This window comes from Antedon bifida, chromosome 11, assembly GCF_963402885.1.
Source record: "Antedon bifida chromosome 11, ecAntBifi1.1, whole genome shotgun sequence".
Classification (NCBI taxonomy): Eukaryota; Metazoa; Echinodermata; class Crinoidea; order Comatulida; family Antedonidae; genus Antedon; species Antedon bifida.
Genome location: NC_136236.1, coordinates 12610738 through 12629958, shown reverse-complemented (window position 1 = coordinate 12629958; position 19221 = coordinate 12610738). Strand labels below are relative to the sequence as shown.

The 19221-nt window shown below is 33.7% G+C and overlaps 1 protein-coding gene and 1 long non-coding RNA gene across 4 annotated transcripts in view; both read left to right on the top strand.

The window, feature by feature from the left end:
• The window catches only part of LOC144855565 (dynein axonemal heavy chain 12-like), a 33908-nt gene extending 23877 nt beyond the window's left edge, over positions 1–10031 (top strand). For 2 of the 3 annotated variants that reach the window (XM_078713463.1, XM_078713461.1), the window contains 18 exons: positions 198–412; positions 524–716; positions 1057–1422; positions 1679–1819; positions 2268–2288; positions 3014–3172; positions 3311–3455; positions 3578–3802; positions 4199–4378; positions 4697–4975; positions 5304–5537; positions 5793–5981; positions 6210–6313; positions 6566–6677; positions 7028–7258; positions 7706–7797; positions 8617–8684; positions 8906–10031. In XM_078713463.1, the coding sequence (XP_078569589.1) occupies positions 198–412; positions 524–716; positions 1057–1422; positions 1679–1819; positions 2268–2288; positions 3014–3172; positions 3311–3455; positions 3578–3802; positions 4199–4378; positions 4697–4975; positions 5304–5537; positions 5793–5981; positions 6210–6313; positions 6566–6677; positions 7028–7258; positions 7706–7797; positions 8617–8684; positions 8906–9096 (3145 nt within the window). In that variant the 3' untranslated portion in view covers positions 9097–10031. The remainder of the gene's footprint in view (positions 1–197; positions 413–523; positions 717–1056; positions 1423–1678; positions 1820–2267; positions 2289–3013; positions 3173–3310; positions 3456–3577; positions 3803–4198; positions 4379–4696; positions 4976–5303; positions 5538–5792; positions 5982–6209; positions 6314–6565; positions 6678–7027; positions 7259–7705; positions 7798–8616; positions 8685–8905) is intronic. The other variant, XM_078713462.1, reaches the window with a different exon arrangement.
• A 6391-nt stretch (positions 10032–16422) lies between these two features.
• LOC144855541 (uncharacterized) lies at positions 16423–18952 on the top strand. The gene is made up of 4 exons (XR_013614833.1): positions 16423–17654; positions 17855–17912; positions 18062–18586; positions 18769–18952. It is a non-coding gene; the product is annotated as an uncharacterized LOC144855541 (long non-coding RNA).
• The last annotated feature ends 269 nt before the right edge of the window (positions 18953–19221 follow it).

Here is a 19221-nt window from a genome sequence, read left to right as displayed (position 1 = left end):
CTGTTAAGATTTATATATTGTAGTTGAAAACAAATATGGGAAACCATTTTTAATATAATTGAATTGGTAACTTAAGAAGCCTAACCTAATTTGCGTGCTAGTCTTTATTATTAAATCTTATTGTATTTGTTATCTAGGATACAAGAAACTTTACATTGCACTTCTCGCAATTAAATACAAGTTTTATTTCTTTGTAGGCCCTTAATGATTGACCCCCAAGGTCAGGCCAACAAGTGGGTCAAGAATTCCGAACGTGACAACAAACTATCGGTCATCAAATTGACAGACGGCGACTACATGAGGACTTTAGAAAACTGCATTCAGTTTGGGACACCACTGCTGCTGGAGAATGTTGCTGAGGAGCTAGACCCATCACTTGAACCACTTCTGTTGAAACAGACATTTAAACAAGGTCAGTTAAGGTCAACAAGGTCAATGAGGTCATTTAATGTCAAATAATTATCAAAGACATAACAGTTGATTAAAATTGACTTTACAAAAAATCTATTGTTATTTCTTTCAGGCGGTGTTGACTGTTTAAGACTCGGTGAAAGTGTCATTGAATATTCCCGTGATTTCCGATTCTACATCACAACTAAGTTGCGTAATCCACATTATCTACCGGAGTTAGCGACTAAGGTTTCGTTACTAAACTTTATGATAACACAAGATGGTCTGGAAGATCAACTGCTGGGTATCGTTGTGGCTAAGGAGAGGTGAGTAATGATTTTGCACACTATTAAATAAGAAAAACAACAAACATAAGCTCTCTCTACACTATCAAACTAGTTTGACAAAAAAATGATGTGCTCAAATATTTTTGTCACATAAAGTTTGATAGTGTAGACAGAGCTTTAGAAATAGTTGTTTATAACCTGTAACTAATATTCAGAGCCTTTGCTTTACTTACACTTGCATTGTGCTTACGTCCATGAGTTGGTGATGTGATGCGTCCTAGTTGGAATCAAGTTACCTGTCATATCACTACCATATTTGGGCATATCACTACCATATTTAAGCATATCACTACCATATTTGGAAATATATTTATTTCAGACCTGAGCTTGAGGAGGAGCGTCAAGCATTGATTGTACAGAGTGCCAGTAACAAAAGACAATTGAAAGAAATTGAAGACAAAATCCTAGAAACACTCTCATCTTCCGAGGGGAACATCCTCGAGGACGAAAGCGCAATCAAGATTCTAGATTCCTCCAAAATCCTGTCTGATGAAATCTCAAAAAAGCAGAAGATAGCAGAAGAAACGGAGAAGAAACTGAACGAGTCACGTGCTGGATATCGACCAATTGCGAAGCACTCAAGCATTCTGTTTTTCTCGATTGCTGATTTGCCAAACATTGATCCTATGTATCAGTATTCTCTGACGTGGTTTGTCAATCTCTACATCAACTCTATTCATGACAGGTACAGTGTCTCTCTTAATTCTCTCTAAACATGCTTATCTTTGTGATGCTTACCTTAAGTGCAAGTAATTCTCGAGTGGAAGTCAAACCAGTTCAGTAGCCTGGCGTTCAATTCTCAATGTACTTAGCATAATGTACAAATTACGTCAGAGTAGGGTAGAACATCTGACCAATTACTCAAAGCTACTCCACAGTAGTTACAAACAATATGTAATCTAATAAGTTAAATTAATTTTATGTTTATAATTTTTTTACAGCAACAAGTCCAAGATACTTGAAAAGCGTTTGCGATATCTATCGGATCATTTCACGTACAATCTCTACGTGAATGTTTGTCGGTCATTGTTTGAAAAGGACAAGTTACTATTTTCATTCCTACTCTGTGCAAATATATTAATGTAAGTCAGCTTTTAACTACATATCAATACACTTTGTTTTTTGTTACAATTCTATAGTTTGCCATCATACAAATAGTAATTTTATAGATATCATTTCAAATTAGAAAGTTTTTAAGTTGATAGCAAGAGTATATGCTTGATGTCTGTCTATTACTAATTTGTACAATCATTACAAGTAGTAATTTAACTTGTGCTATAAATAGCATAGAGTGTTTATCATTGTACCATTGCCATCCTAGTTGCTTTAAGTAAAAGGTAGCCTAGTGCATGCTTAAGTTTTCATTTTGCCATCCTTATTAGATTTAGAATAATAGCCTAGTGCATGGTTGCATGTTGTTACAGTAGGATATTGCATGTTGTTTAATAGTGCGATATTGCATGTTGTTTAATAGTGCGATATTGCATGTTGTTTAATAGTGCGATATTGCATGTTTCTTTTATTTTCAAGTTCTGAACCAGCAGAAAGTTTGTAAGTATTTGTAATATTGTGGTGTGAATGTACTTGATTGCAATCTTAGTTTATCTTAATTATGGTTTTGGTGGTTGGTACTTAAATGTTTATTAATTAGCGTATTCGATTTGGAAACCTTTGTGCTCAACAGATATATAATCTACATTTTTTAATCAAATAATGTTAACTAGCTTTTCGTTGAGTACTAACTCAATGTTAACACAATACTCAACTCAACAGAAAAGCTATAGTGAGTCCCAATCTAATGCGCCAATTATCAATAATATTTACTGTTGTTTTACAGCAATATTTTGTATTTAATATTTAGCAAAAAATAGTATATGATTAATTGGAAAAGAATCACAATACTTAATGATTATATTAGACTTATTACACTTACAATAATAAAAACTAACAATTTTTACACACATTTTCTTTGAAGGTTTTAACACTTAACATTTATTAATTTTCTATCTAATACCTCTATTTCTACGTATTCCTATTATGTTATTGTTGAATTTTTTTTATGTATATTTACTATGTACTGGTTTGTTCTGTATATATATTTGAGATTTTCTATATAAACAAACTATATTTTTGTATGTATTTGTTCTACGTAATTATTAACTTGGCTCTCTTGGCTATTTTATTTACACTTTATTCTTTATGGCCATTTTTAAGCTTTTGTATATGAAATATATTATTATTATTATTATTTTATTATTTTTTGTTTTAAATTGTAGAGATAAGAAGGAAATGGTTTTAGAAGAATTTATGTTCTTTCTGACTGGTGGTGTTGGACTTGAGAACAAACTTGAGAACCCAGACTCATCATGGTTGGCAGACAAGAGTTGGGATGAGCTGTGTCGTATGTGTGACCTACCAGGATACAAAGGACTAAGGTTTCACTTCTTGCTTTTAATACTTTCGGCAGATACTGAGAATGTTTGTTTTTCTAAAATACACTCACTTTGTGAGAAGCCTCATTGATTTATACAGTCAGTGTCTGTAACAATCTGCGTAATTTTATTCTATTTCAGAGATCATTTTCATGATAACATAGAAGACTGGCGTAAGTTGTATGACAGTAAAGAACCACACAGAGAGACTATTCCAGGACCCTTTGCTGAATCTCTTACAGACTTTCAGAAGTGTATTATTTTACGTTGTTTACGACCAGATAAGGTAAGTTATGATTCATTCAATTTAATATCATTTTCATATTTTTTTTGCAAACACGTCCCAGACTTTCAATCAAATACTTACCAAATAAGGTAATATTTGACCTTTTATTTTTGTGTTGTCAGGTAGCGCCAATGGTGACCGACTTTGTGATAGCTAAGCTCGGCCAGAAGTTTGTACAGCCTCCACCATTTGACTTGGCTAAGAGCTACATGGACTCCCAAGCTAGTGCTCCACTGATCTTTGTCCTGTCTCCAGGAGCAGATCCCATGGCAGCGCTCTTGAAGTTTGCTGGTGATAAAGGCTACAGCGGGGATAAGTTCAATGCTATATCACTTGGACAAGGACAGGTAAGAATAACCTTTCAAATGAAACTTAGTTTTGAGAAAGTTGCATGTATATCAAAGTGACAAAGTATGACACATTACAACTCCACTCCCAAAGACTTTTGTGTTTATATAGAGCATCTTGTGTACATGTGTGTCTTGTTAACAGGATTGTCACCTTTAAGAAGGATAGTGAATGAATTCACTTATGGTTATCCTGGGCAATATGCCTAAAAAAGAAAAATAGATTACATAACCAGAGATGAAACTCTATGTAATCTCAGCACAAAAAGGGATTTAGAAAGGGATCACAGAATATCTCAATCAGATATGTCCTGTACACTCTCTATTTGTTGTACTATCTCTATGATGTATTTTTTATATATCTAAACAAACAATGTTGTTATTTCTACTTCCTAGGGACCTGTTGCAGCGAAGCTGATAGAAGCAGCCGTCAAAGATGGAACATGGGTAGTGTTGCAGAACTGTCATCTTGCCGTGTCATGGATGCCAGCAATGGAGAAGCTCTGTGAAGAGTTCAGTCCCGATAATGTACACCCTGACTTTAGATTATGGCTTACCAGTTACCCATCAAACAAGGTAAGATAAAAGGGTCAGTCTTGCTTTTAAACAATAATGTTTATCGCAAATAGCGTGAGAGATGCATGATGGGAAGGAATTGGGAGAAATAGCGCCACCACCAGTATATAAAGTTTTTATTATAACGGTGGCGCTATTGCTCCCATACCCTTCCCATCATGCATTGTGCAATGACGTTCCTCGCGAAATCATTATTGAATAATGAAAGGAGTATCCTATGTTATTTGAATATAATCAGTGCATCTATTGCCTGAATATTATTGATAGCGATTAATTAATTGTTTGTGTTAATCAAAAAGTTTGTTTTCTTTTTCTCAGTTCCCAGTGACCGTGCTGCAAAACGGCGTGAAGATGACAAATGAACCACCGACAGGCCTGCGAATGAACATGATGCAGTCTTACCTCAACGATCCAATCAGTGATCCACAATTCTTTTCAGGTTGCCCTGGCAAAGAATTGGTGTTTGAGAAGCTCTTGTTTGGCTTGTGTTTCTTCCATGCCTTGGTTCAGGAACGAAGAAAGTTTGGACCACTGGGGTGGAATATACCTTATGGATTTAATGAGTCTGATTTGCGTATTAGTGTTCGACAAGTGCAGGTGAGAGAACCTAACAGCTGTTCTTTTGTCTGTCTGTTACTTATTTCTTTTGCTTGGTTGTGTATGCAAATTTAACAAGATTAATTCTAAAGCTCTGACTACAATATCAAATTTTATGTGACAAAAAAATGTGATGTGCCCTGATATAGACATGATGATGTCATAGCACTGCCATATTGGGCATATCACTACCATAGTTGGGCACATCACACTTTTTTTGTCAAACTAGATTGATAGTGTAGACAGAGCTTTAGCAGTAGAAGGGAATTTATAGAGATATTATTTTTTTATTCTGTATTTACAAAGAAAATATTCTTGTTCTGTTTAGATGTTTGTAAATGAATATAAAGAAGTACCTTTCGATGCAATCGCGTATTTAACCGGAGAGTGCAACTACGGAGGACGTGTCACTGATGACTGGGATCGTCGTTGCTTACTCACCATCCTATCTGATTTTTACACCCCTGAAATAGTGGACGATGCCAAGTATAAGTTCTCACCCAGTGGGTTGTATTACGCCCCTCCAAAAGGATCACATGAAGAATATATGGAGTTTATTAAGGTAAGAAGAAGATATTAAATTATTTATTGTTGCTTGCATCTTCCAGTTATTTTTGTTGTGTCTTTTGTTATATAAATTGATCTATTATTGGTGTTTAACACTGTTGGAATAGAGAATATAAGAAATATATTAATAGAAAATGTGGATTTCTTAATTATTATTTATGTTCTCATTGATTGTCAATGTTGTCAATTCTATGTCTATCTAACTTAATATTTCTTTAGTCTATAAACATGGTTTATTTTGTCTTGTTAGTCTTTGCCTCTGTCACAAAAGCCTGAGGTGTTTGGTATGCATGACAATGTTGATATTTCCAAGTCTCTGCAAGAAACCAGGATGCTCTTTGATTCCTTGTTGCTGACTCAAGGTGGAGCTGGTGGAGGAGGAGGCAGTAAGACAACTGATGATGTGCTCTTTGAAATTGCTAAAGACATCCTATCAAAGGTACAACTTAAATCTACTTAAGTTTGAACTTAAGTACCGGTGACCGGTATTCACAAATTACACTTAGGCTAAGGAAAACACCTAAAATTAAACACTTTTCTAATTATTTAAGTGAATACAATTTAAGTTCCACTTTTAAAATGAAATCAAATGAGTATAATATTAATATTTTCTTGCTTGTGACCTGATATTTGACAACTCTATCAACATCTATCATTTTTGTTTCAGCTTCCAGCAAACTTTGACTTAGAAGTAGCCCAGAAGAAGTACCCAGTGGTGTATGAAGAAAGTATGAATACTGTACTGGTGCAAGAGATGGAACGATTCAACAAGTAAGACTACTTGTCACCTTTACCCCCGGTATCCAAGAGTGTACACATACAGTGGCATAACCTTAGTTTTTAGCCTTTTCAACATATTTTAATGCCTGTTGTTTCCGTTGGGCTCTGCTTGGGGGCCACTGTAAGCTCCGGGGTCCTGGGTTTAGCCAGTGAGCGCTCATAATCGTACATAGTGCATACGTGTCCTTTTACTTACAACATGGGTAGATTCCTTTAATAAACTGTTTCTTTTCTACTTTGTAGGTTGATGTCAGTAATTCGTGTGAGTCTTCAGAACTTACAGAAAGCAATCAAGGGTTTAGTTGTGATGTCAGCTGACTTGGAGGCAGTAGCTAGTAATCTACTTATTGGCAAGGTAACTGTCATAGTTTAGTATTCAGTCTTAAGATCGATAATAAAAAGATACAGATTCGTTATCTTTTTTAAAATTTTGCATCCAGCAGCGAGTAACTTGCCAATTAGGGGTGGATAATCTATTTTATAGTTTATCTTGCTTATAAACTAAGTCTCATTTGAGGCTTAGAGAGTGGAGTTGAAAGAGTGTGAGTTAAAAACCTGAAACTAGGTCAGGATTGGACCTTGGGATTGGAAGGCAAGCACATTAACCACCAAGCTACAGCTCCACTACTTGTGATTATATAATATATTTGTTTTGCCTAGCTATTTGAAGTTTCTTTTCATGCTATCCATTACTTGTTTTTTCAGGTACCAGAAATGTGGGCCAAGAATTCATATCCAAGCTTGAAACCTCTTGGAAGTTACGTTAATGACTTCCTAGCCAGACTCAAGTTTTTACAGGATTGGTTTGATTCGGGCAAACCATGCGTCTTTTGGTTGTCAGGGTTCTACTTCACGCAGGCGTTTTTGACGGGCACGCGGCAGAACTACGCACGGAAATACACAATACCAATTGATAAAACAGCTTTTGAGTTTGAGGTAAGCTGTGTATATAATAAGAATATGACTACATATATTTTGTACAGTAGGTATATTCATTGTATATTCTGGTATTTTTATTCGCACGAATACACATAAAATATACCATCTCACAAGATTGGCCGTAGCTGTACCATCTCACAAGATTGGCCGTAGCTGTACCATCTCACAAGATTGGCCGTAGCTGTACCATCTCACAAGATTGGCCGTAGCTGTACCATCTCACAAGATTGGCCGTAGCTGTACCATCTCACAAGATTGGCCGTAGCTGTACCATCTCACAAGATTGGCCGTAGCTGTACCATAAGCAGTGAATTGCGGCACAACGTTTTAAAGATTACATTTAAAGGTGTTAAGACGAACTAAATTTACAGACATCTTAAAGACTCTGTACTCTTTTGTTCAAACTAAATAATGACGATTGATTGGTTAATTAATTGTTTACAGGTGTTGCCACGGGAGACAAGTGATGTATCGCCAGAAGATGGAGTGTACATAAACGGCCTTTTCTTAGATGGTGCTAGATGGGATAGAAAGAAGTAAGTCAGTAGATTCATAGGCATTCAAGTTGTCTTGCATGTTATTGCATGTTTACATCCAAAATAGAATGTGCTTTACTTCGTGCTTAAACAGCAGTTGCTTTAATCACCGCTTTTTAATACATTTCGTTGCTTTGCATTTAACCAATATCGATAAAATTGTCATGCCAATTTCACCATTTGGGCGGCAAATATATCTTTTAGTTTAGCTCTTCCTTAACACCAATTTTACTTGCAATCTTAGATAGGTTAATTTCCAGTTTTGTATTAGTTCTATCTTGAAGTTATTTTTCTAGTTTAGTTTTTCTTGCTTAAAACTAATTTATTTAACTTGGGACAGATGTACATCAAGTTACCTTAGATAGTTTGCGGTACACCACGTGTATTAGTTCTGAAAAGCTTTTCAGAACTAATACACGTGGTGTACCGCAAACTTTATATCAACATTCGATTTCGCCATGCAAACCTTCAAACAATATATTACCTTAGATAGGTCGTACATTTCTTCAGTTCTGTTTTATTTTTTTAGAATACATTTTTGTACAACTAGTTTATTTAACTCGGGTGAACATTAAAGTTAAGGTTTCTCTTATTAGTTTTGTGAAAACTTTTTGTACTAATTTGTTATGTATATTTTATTGGTGTTATTAAGTTGTTATTCTATTTCCACTCATTCCTATTGCTTGCTGCAACTAAAATATACTTGTCTTAATTAATTAATTCTTAAGCCGAATAATTATTATTATTAAGCTATCATAGATAGGTGTAATTTGATTTTTTTTTTTGAATTATGATCATGATTAACTTGTTTCTTTCCAGGGGTGTCTTAGCAGAACAATTACCAAAGGTTCTGTTTGATTCTATGCCTGTCATTTGGATTAAACCAGGTACTGTTGTTGTTTTTATTATTATCAATAGAATAATATGCTAAAATAAGCTAAACACTAAAGTATATTTGCTGTAATTTTCCATTCATCACAATCAATACATATTAAGCTATTAAATAAGTTCACACTCAAAGGATTTTAAAAATTATATATGTAAGTATAGTATAGTTTACTAAATAACATTTTGAATTGTCCATTAATAATATTACCTCAATTGTCAGGCATACAAGAGAATTTCAAGGCCAAGACAGACTACAAATGTCCTCTGTACAAGACAAGTGAGAGGCGTGGGACACTGTCAACAACAGGCTTATCAACCAACTTTGTATTAGGATTTGATTTACCAACTGCTATCGACAGTCGACATTGGGTTAAGAGAGGTACTGCCATGCTCTGTCAGCTCGACGACTGATAGATAAATTGGCAAATCATAATTTACCTTATAATATTACATTTAAGTGTTGTTTACATAGAATTCTATTTTATGCAATGATGTGGTTTCTCTTCCACTACAGTGATTCCATTCTATTATTCCGTCCAACAAATTGTATATGTTTATAGGTCTATACTATACTAATTCTTATATTTTTTTATACAATGTTTATATGTTGAATGATGAGAATCTTCCAACAAATAAAATATTTTCACCGTTCAACAAATACAGAACATTCCTTCATTGTTGTATAACATACCTACTGTTCTAGACTTTTATTCAATAAATCTATCTTAAATCATCATCCAAGGCTAGGTCAGGCCTAGCCTTCGGCAACTGCTCTATAGATGGCTGCTGTTCTACATGGCCTAGCCATCAACAATCTATTAAAAAATGAACTGCTGAATAAATTTAATAAATGATTACTTTATAACAGTAGGTGTGATTAAATGTTTGATCCATACAATTTGCCTATGTTTTTTGGTTAAAAGCCTGTTTATACTAAGATGACAACGTATGACCTGTAGGAAAACATCAAACAATGAAATCCTTGTATCGTATGAAATCATTCTGTACAAAAAGGTCTATAACTACCCTTATTAGAAATAATAACGGTGCCTTGGTGCGGCGGCCACCAAGTAGATCCTTATATAAGGCAAAGTATATACTGTACTGTTCTATTTTTGTGTTTATTTTTTATTCATAAATCTGTAATTAAATATATGTATATATTATTGTTGATGAAATAATTTTTCTTTTCGCATATATATTTAAAGCTTTTGCTAAAATAAACAATATTTAAATAAAATTTATATTTAATTTTTGTTTGTAAAAAATAAATAATTGAATGTATTATATATTGTAAATTTATTGAAAGAAATTGCTGTATATGTTTTACAATAAACTACATATTAGGCATAAAGTTATTGTTGCCCAAGCCTGTGTCTTTTCAATCTGTAATAATTTGTCATTCAGACAAAATCAACTGTAAAAAAATTCTCACTCCTGAGGATGATCAAAGCATATTGATCGAAACGTCGAGAAACTCAACAGTTCTTTTCAGAACTAATATATGTGGTGTACCGCAAACTGTATATCAACATTGATTTCGCCATGGAAACCTTCAAACAAGTTTGAATTAACAAAGTGACCAGCTGGAATTGTATGTACAACTATATTTTAAATATAAAGCACTTAATACAAAGTTAAATTATTGATTAGTATTTTGTTTAGTTTTCATTCATTAACAGTGCAATTAATTACTAATAAATAAAACAACAGTCCTTGATTTTATTATCAATATTATAGAGGGCGGCAGACCGATATTTGTCAGTATCAGAGAAGTCGTTAACCGAATTCAATACCAATAACTGAGGGCGGCAGACTGATAATTTTCAATATCAGAAGCAGCAATTTAATAACTGAGGGCGGCAGACTCACAAACGGTAACTTAAGCCCCGCCTTCTCTGCCCACAAACCTGTCACTGGTCACAAAATATAGCCAGAACTGCGCAATCTATTGAAAGCAGCCCCGCCCCATCTGCAAGATACGTCACTCGCACGGCCGTCACGCTGCGGTAAATTCTCAGCCAATCATATTCAATTCCACTAGTACGCATGCTCAAAAAGTTTCATTAAAATTAGCATATCCTTTTCTGCGTTTTTAGCCCCACCCTGTTCATAACCTTGCACTGCGCATGTTTCTAAAAGTTATCAGCCAATCATTATTATCATCCGGACCCACGTGACACCGCATCTCGCTTCCACGCCGCAGCGCGTCTCCTTGAAAATTTTCCTCTTCGGTCGTCTGCATCTTTTTTTGATCAGCTCTCTGCGTAAGATGATTTATAATCTTCTAAAATCTCACAATTTTGACAGATTTAAATTATCTAATACTAAATAGCATACTAATAAATGTATCTGTTACCATATTCTGGTAAGTATTTTAATTATTTTTTCGTATTTTTAGGAATAATTGATGAATTTCAGACTCTCTTAAGCCAAGACTTAGCCAAGCTCACCACCACACCACCACCAGTTACCTGCATGAGGAGGAGGAGGTGCAGCCCGCCACCACCCTGGACTTGATGGCAAGTATGCACATCGGTATGATGAGTGCCTTACAGGGTGGCTTAGTAAAAGCCAAATTCGCCTGTATAAGATGAAAAACTGCATAGAGGAGCCAATTTCTAATGAAAGAAGATATACTATCATATATTGGTAAGTTTATTTGTTTGATTTTTTCAGAAAATTACTAGACTTAGCCTAGGCTAGGCCTAACTTAACTACTACTACTAAACCTTTTGCTAAGCCACCATGGAGGAGCTGATAAAAGAACTTGATACAGGTTAGTCATACATTGGTAAGTTTAGTTGTTAGCAGTGATGATAAAGTGACATTTTATATTATGCTTTTATTTATTTATATTCCTTTCAGTGATGCATAAAAAAGTACTGAGTACTGTTTTATTTATTTATTGTTTATTTTATTTGCATATTATTTTACAATTTGAATTAACAAATGTATAGAATAACAAATATAAACAATTTGAATATATTGTTTTAAATTTCAATGCATCCAACAACATAAAGTAGCTTTTATGATTATTCCATTTTATTAAATTAAAGTGATCAAACAAAAGTCAAGGAGTTCCAAACCCTAGAAAATCTGAATCTGCAATTATCTTTAAGGATATAAAGAAAATGTTGGGAAGTTTGATTAACATTGTCAAGTTCAATTGAATTAATTCAAGACATTTCCCTGCACTTACCTGCAGTAAAAGTAATTTTTGTTTTTTTAACAAACAGTTTTATAATTTTACAGATATTGTTTTTAGCCAGCCAATGCCAGTAGGAGGAGGCACATCTTGCAGCACCAATCAGAACATAATGACAAAATACAGAATGATGACAGATTATACACCTGTAACCAAAGAAGTATTTATAATAACCAGACTAAAGAAAAGAACCCATTGGTAGGTTTAATGTCAGAATGAATACAGGCCATGCAATATATAGCCAACCTTTTGCTCAACTGATTGCAAAGAAATTTGATGTTGAGCAGAAAAAAAAATGTTTTCAAAACAGCTTGCGTTTTCTGAATGAGTGACATTTAAAAATGCCACCCTCAGTTTTAAATGTCTCTACAAATTAACAACCATAGACATGGCAACATATTCATGCTACTTTCAAACTGTTCCACTTATATTTTAATAATAAATATAATTAAATCATTTACTTTCACAGATAAGAGAATATTAAACCAATAAGAAGATCTGAAGACTGGACTACTAGAGGCCACTTGCTTTTGATCAGCTCTCACAAGGAACTCAAGGTATTTTTCATAACATTTGACATAATGTCTGAGACCTCATAGCTCTGTCTGCACTATCAAACTAGTTTGACAAAAAAGTATGATGTCCCATTTGTCACATTTTTTGTCTTAAAGTTTGATAGTGTAGACAGAGCTTTAGACAATTACTGATAATCAGTACAATTCTCATGTACTTTTTGGTGGTAAGGCAATGACAAAAATATTTAAAAGGAATTTGAATTCATGCCAGTCACATATCAGGTCTCCACAATGCCAGTCTTTAGCCCTATTCAAGAGGGTCACCCCTATTCAAGAGGGTCACCCCTATTTCAAAGACACACCTATTAAGTGTTCCTTTTTACATGAAACGAATAAGGGAAAAAATGTTTTATTTTCCAGAAATTGATGAAATATATACAATTTTTATAAATGTTTTCTTTCTTTTTTTCAGTTTCAACAAGATTGAAGACAGGCAGCTGTTTTTGATTGTTTTATTATTTTAATGTGTACTTTGCAAATCCTCATTAGCAATGAACAAATTAATTTGGAAAATTGTGCTTTTTTATCTTAAAAAACAATAAAAAATTAAAAAAAATCTTAAAATACAACTTCAAATTGACTTCAAATATCACCCATCCTGCCGGGGTGAACCCCGATGCCATGATTAATATTTGAATTTAATTATTGGTTCGTTATTTTCGTTTGACATGGTATCAAAGAATTCAAATCAAAATTGAACTAAATTAGATTAAGCAATGTCAATTGTAGACATCATTTGTTTTTGCTGATGAGGTTCTTTTCTCTTTCTTTGCAATGTTTATTTTGTGTAGCAAACCCTCATTAGCAATTAACACAATCAGTTGGTTTTCTATCTTAATATTTTAATCTCATAAAACTTCAAATTTAATCCCTCAGGGCGTGTTCCCAAAGGTAATCCATCTGATACCAATTTTCAATAATCAAATCTTTCGTTTGAATGGTATCAAAATAAACTACAGTTAACAAAAGTTAACACATTTTATTATTTAATTTTCTACACAAATTTTCGTGAATCTGATGACTTGTTTTTGCTGATGAGGTTCTTGTTTCTTCTCTTTGTATTAGTAAATCCTCACTAGCAACAAACAAATATAATGTTGAATTTAAAATACATCAAAAAACTTTTCTCTGCAATATTTTAAAACTGTTTGGAATACTTAAATTCAAATTAATTTAAAAGGGATCACCATCCATCCAGAGATTCCTGATACCATGTTTTTTAAAAATTTAAATTTACTTTGCATATTGGCTATTTTCATTTTACATGGTATACCACAAAATTAAACAATATTTGTTGTTTTTCTTTTATGGGAAAAGCAAAAATATGTTTTAAATTTCTTCACAAATCTAACTTCAAATTGGTATCCTAGTTTATTCCCATGGGATTTTCAGGATAATCCCTGATACCATGATTTCTTGCTTTTTACATTTCTATTTTCGTTTTCTGTGGTATCAGACAAAATATTTCAATGTTGAGATTTGTTTTTGCTGATGAGGTTCTTTTTCAATGGGTGCAATGTTTAGAGTTCATATTCTGTAAAACTCTCGTTAGCAAACAAAATTTAAATAATAATTGTGATATTCCATAATAATTATTTTTCTTTAATTTTCTTAAATTATAACTTTAAATTTAATTCATTCAGGATTCTGGGAAAATCGAGGGTAATCCCTGATACCATTATTATTTTCATTTATGTATTTTGGTTCCAAATGGTATCAAAATCAAATTACAATTTAAGGATGGTAACTTATACTGTATACATACTGTATAAGTATTTAAAACATTTCATTAAATTTACAAAACAAAATTTAATAAGCAAATTTGACATAATCTTGTCTACTTAAAATTAGTGATTTACATTTGCTAACAAGGTTTATTGGTTTAGATAAATATTTTAGGAAAACTATTGTAAAGGGAAAAGCCTCATTAACTGAACAAAATTAGTGTAATTTTTATTCAATTTTTTATTACTTTTATTGCTTTTCTTTCCTAATATAGATTGACTAAATTTAACCATTTATTTTTTGTATGCAAAATGGCATATTCAAATTCTGATTAGATTAATTCTAATTTGTCATGTTTTTGGGGATAATACATATTTAAAATTTCACTTTAATTTAACTAAATTCAATTCATCGGGTGATCTCCCAGGATGTAAACAAACTAAAGGTTCTTGAATTAACGATTATTGCGTTTGTCGATGTCTATGAAGTGCGCCACCAACCAGTTCTTGCATGGTGTACAATCAACTGTTATAAAGCAGAAATGTGAATGCCTGGTACAACCAATTGGTGGCGCACTCCCTACACATTGTCAACCAATAACCGCTAACTACGCAAGACATCCATTTAGTTTATAATGGGTTTAGGTTGATGAGGCTTTTTCTTGTTTTCTACAAATTGTAAAATACTTCAAATACCGTACTCACTTTGCGTAAAACCTCTAGATTTTGTTTAAAATAAGCACCTTGGTTGAAGCATCCTGATTCAAAAGGTCCAGCCCCACCAATTTTTGGTTAGGCTCTCAATTGTATAGTTTGTTTCTAAGCCTAGAATATCATCTTTTGTCGCGTTTGCCTGTCCATTTATCCCCTTCTTTGCCAACATTGCGTCTATTGTGACTGTAAATAAAAGCTGCGCTGTTGTTTGTGTAAACACTGCATGGTGAGTGAGTACGATAGCTTACATACATTTGGTTTTGCACATCTATTTTAATATGTAAAAGTGTTTGTTGATCTTTTGAAATATGAACGAATGGAACTGAAGCACACATACAGATGATGTTGAGCCGCAGAGGAAGATGATGGACGCCGTGATGTCAACATGTTGGAATGGTATGTTTGCAATATTTTGTCTTGGTTTTATTATTTATAAATAGCATAGAAATGATGTTGTTAAAGGGGTGTCATTGTGAACATAGGTCAGTGAGTTGTTAGGAGTGATAATTGTACTAAGCCTTGGCATTATCTGGTGGTAGGATGCCCACTTCCTTCCACGCCGCTGCCTTATCCTATTAAGGCTTTTTCAACTAGATACTCATTTACAGCTGAGTGGACTGGTAGTCGTTCATATCGGAGATTAAACCCAGGTCTTTCTGTATGATGGTCAACTCTGCTACTGCAACTTTTATAAAAACCATAAGGATTAAATTTGATTGTAATATTACAATCAAATTTAATCCTAGTAGTAGTTTCAACATCTCAAAACCCATTTCTGTCCAAAGTGTTTCTCTATTCCATTATGTGAGCCTCTTATTAATTACCTTTTATCAATTTCAATCTTTCAGGTACTACTCGCAGAATGAGGAGCGTTTCAATTGGAGAGACTTGCCGCATCGACCAGCAACCAATTTCAAAATCAACAAACATTTTATTTTCATTGCAATATTGTAATTGTTCGGTGAAGTGGAACACTTTAAAATTATTTAAATTTGGCAATTTATTTAAAAACTAAGTTGTTTGCTAAGTCTAAAATTGATCAATGCCGTCAAATCAAAAGCAACTCCAATTTATTTAAACAGTTTTGGAAAATATCTAAATTATTTTTTTATTCTAAATTGGAAACAAACACAAACATTTTTTGGAAAATATCCATATATTTACTATTTTATTTAAGTTACTTTATATTTGTGTTGATTATTTAACAAAATTTTAAATTATAAAATACCAACATCATCTAATCATGGTGTGGTAGCTCATTTAAGAATTATTTTTTTATTCTAAATTTTAAACAAATTTTAAACAACACAAACATTTTTTGGAAAATATCCATATATTTACTATTTTATTCAAAAGTTACTTTATATTTGTGTTGATTTTTTAAACAAAATTTTAAATTATAAAATACCAACATCATCTAATCATGGTGTGGTAACTCATTTAAACTTTCAAACTAATTTGTATTCTAAATTTGAAACAGATTTTAAACAACACAATTTATTTTGGACAACTTCATAATTATATACAAATTCCACTTCACTGTATTTGTATGTTGTAGTTTAATGAATGTATATTATATTTAGTTTCAGATATTTTTCAAACTCTAAACATTGTACAAAATGCATCTCTCTGCAACCCATCTGTGTGCTCCGCTGCACTGATGGGTGTCGGCCCGCTCGGCTGCACGGTGGATGCTTCTTCGGGTCGTGTCCGTTGCTCCTGCTAAAGTGGTGAGTTTGTTTTGAGATTTTCTATGGAGGTTTTTGAAACTTGTTTCATGTTCTATGTAATCTACATTTTGACCAAATGCTTGTGAGAGTCCTTTACAGTCCTTTGTGGTGTTGGCATTGTGGCGGTGGCACCATCATCAGTGTATGGGTTTGAAACTAGACAAATCGGGAGTTAACTAACTTTATACTGGTTTCAGTTTGTTTTATGGTTTTATTTCCAATTAAAATAATTTAATTAATAGCTCAAAAGACATTTGCGTGCATGTACAGTAAAAAATATTTTAAAAGTTTTGGTGGTTAGACAAACTCTGTGTGATACATTCCTCTTCGATCTGGCTAAGTAAGCAGGCAGGAAGTTATACGATACTATTCTCAAAGTGTGCTTGATATATTTATCCCAAAGATTTGGTACCAATTTAATTAAATACAATTACATAACTTAGCTATATTTCTGTCTTTAAATTTAAACCGCAATTCACAATTTCACACATTACACACAATACAAAAATATAACAATTTTATATTTGCAACAAAAAATTATTAATATAACTATTTTAGCTGCCTGTAAAGGGAAATTAAACCTTAGGTGACTGTAAGGGTAAATTTAAAACTTAGCTGCCTGTAAGGGGAATTTAAACCTTAGCTGCCTGTAAGAGGAATTTAAAACTTAGCTGCCTGTAAAGGGGAAATTAAACCTTAGGTGCCTGTAAGGGGAATTTAAACCTTAGCTGCCTGTAAGGGGAAATTTAAAACTTAGCCGCCTGTAAGGGGAATTTAAACCTTAGCTGCCTGTAAGGGGAAATTTAAACCTTAGGTGCCTGTAAGGGGAAATTTAAAACTTAGCTGCCTGTAAGGGGAAATTTAAAACTTAGCTGCCTGTATGGGGAAATTTAAACCTTGGCTGCCTGTAAGGGGAAATTTAAACCTTAGGTGCCTGTAAAGGGGAAATTTAAAACTTAGCTGCCTGTAACGGGAAATTTAAAACTTAGCTGCCTGTAAGGGGAAATTTAAAACTTAGGTGCCTGTATGGGGAAATTTAAAACTTAGCTGCCTTTAAAAGGCAATTTAAAACTTCGCCGTCTGTAAGGGGAAATTTAAAACTTAGCCGCTTGATGGGGAAATTTAAAACTTAGCCGCCTGTAAGGGGAAATTTAAACCATAGCTGCCTGTAAGGGGAAATTTAAAACTTAGCTGCCTGTAAGGGGAAACTTATCTTAGCTGCATGTAAGGGGAAATTTAAAACTTAGCTGCCTGTAAGGGGCAATTTAAAACTTAGGTGTCTGTAAGGGGCAATTTAAAACTTAGGTGTCTGTAAGGGGCAATTTAAAACTTAGCTGTCTGTAAGGGGCAATTTAAAACTTAGCCGTCTGTAAGTGTAAGGGGCAATTTAAAACTTAGCCGCCTGTAAGGGGAAATTTATCTTAGCTGCCTGTAAGGGGCAATTTAAAACTTAGCTGCCTGTAAGGGGCAATTTAAAACTTAGGTGTCTGTAACGGGAAATTTAAAACTTAGGTGCCTGTAAGGGGCAATTTAAAACTTTAATTTATGAAGTCAATTTGCTGACCATTTACTCTTGTTTTTTGTTGCAAATATAATAAAAACAATTTTATAAATACATGAATTAAACCCTGCATAAATGAATAATTTATTTTGGTTATTCCACACAAATTCAAGGAGAAGTTGTTAATGTAATTAAACATTAAATATAAACAATTAATTGAGTATATTGTAAAGCATCATTCATCATTCAAATGTATTTTCTACCAAAACAAAAAATAATAATAAATAAATTACTGTAGCTAGCACACTGTAAATGCACTCTTTACTGATTGATTGATACAGTATGCAATAGGTAGAGTAATAATATAACTTTAATTGGGTGATGTAAATTATTTACAGCCTTGACAATTTAATGTTTTTTTAATAAATAAATTTAGGTGTATTTTTTATGTTGCAAATTAAAACTTTGTCGTCAGTTCAATTAAAAACTTAGCTGCCCGTAAGGGGCTATTCAAACTTAGCTGCCCGTAAGGGGCTATTCAAACTTAGCTGCCCGTAAGGGGCTATTCAAACTTAGCTGCCCGTAAGGGGCTATTAAACCTTAGCTGCCTGTAGGGGCTATTGAAACTTAGCTGCCCGTAAGGGGCCATTAAAACTTAGCTGCCCGTAAGGGGCTATTAAAACTTAGCTGCCCGTAAGGGGCTATTAAAACTTAGCTGCCTGTAAGGGGCTATTCAAACTTAGCTGCCCGTAAGGGGCTATTCAAACTTAGCTGCCCGTAAGGGGCTATTCAAACTTAGCTGCCCGTAAGGGGCTTTTAAAACTTAGCTGCCCGTAAGGGGCTATTCAAACTTAGCTGCCCGTAAGGGGCTATTCAAACTTAGCTGCCCGTAAGGGGCTTTTAAAACTTAGCTGCCCGTAAGGGGCTTTTAAAACTTAGCTGCCCGTAAGGGGCTATTCAAACTTAGCTGCCCGTAAGGGGCTATTCAAACTTAGCTGCCCGTAAAGGGCTATTAAACCTTAGGTGCCCGTAAGGGGCTTTTAAAACTTAGCTCTTTGTAAGGGGCTATTCAAACTTAGTTGCC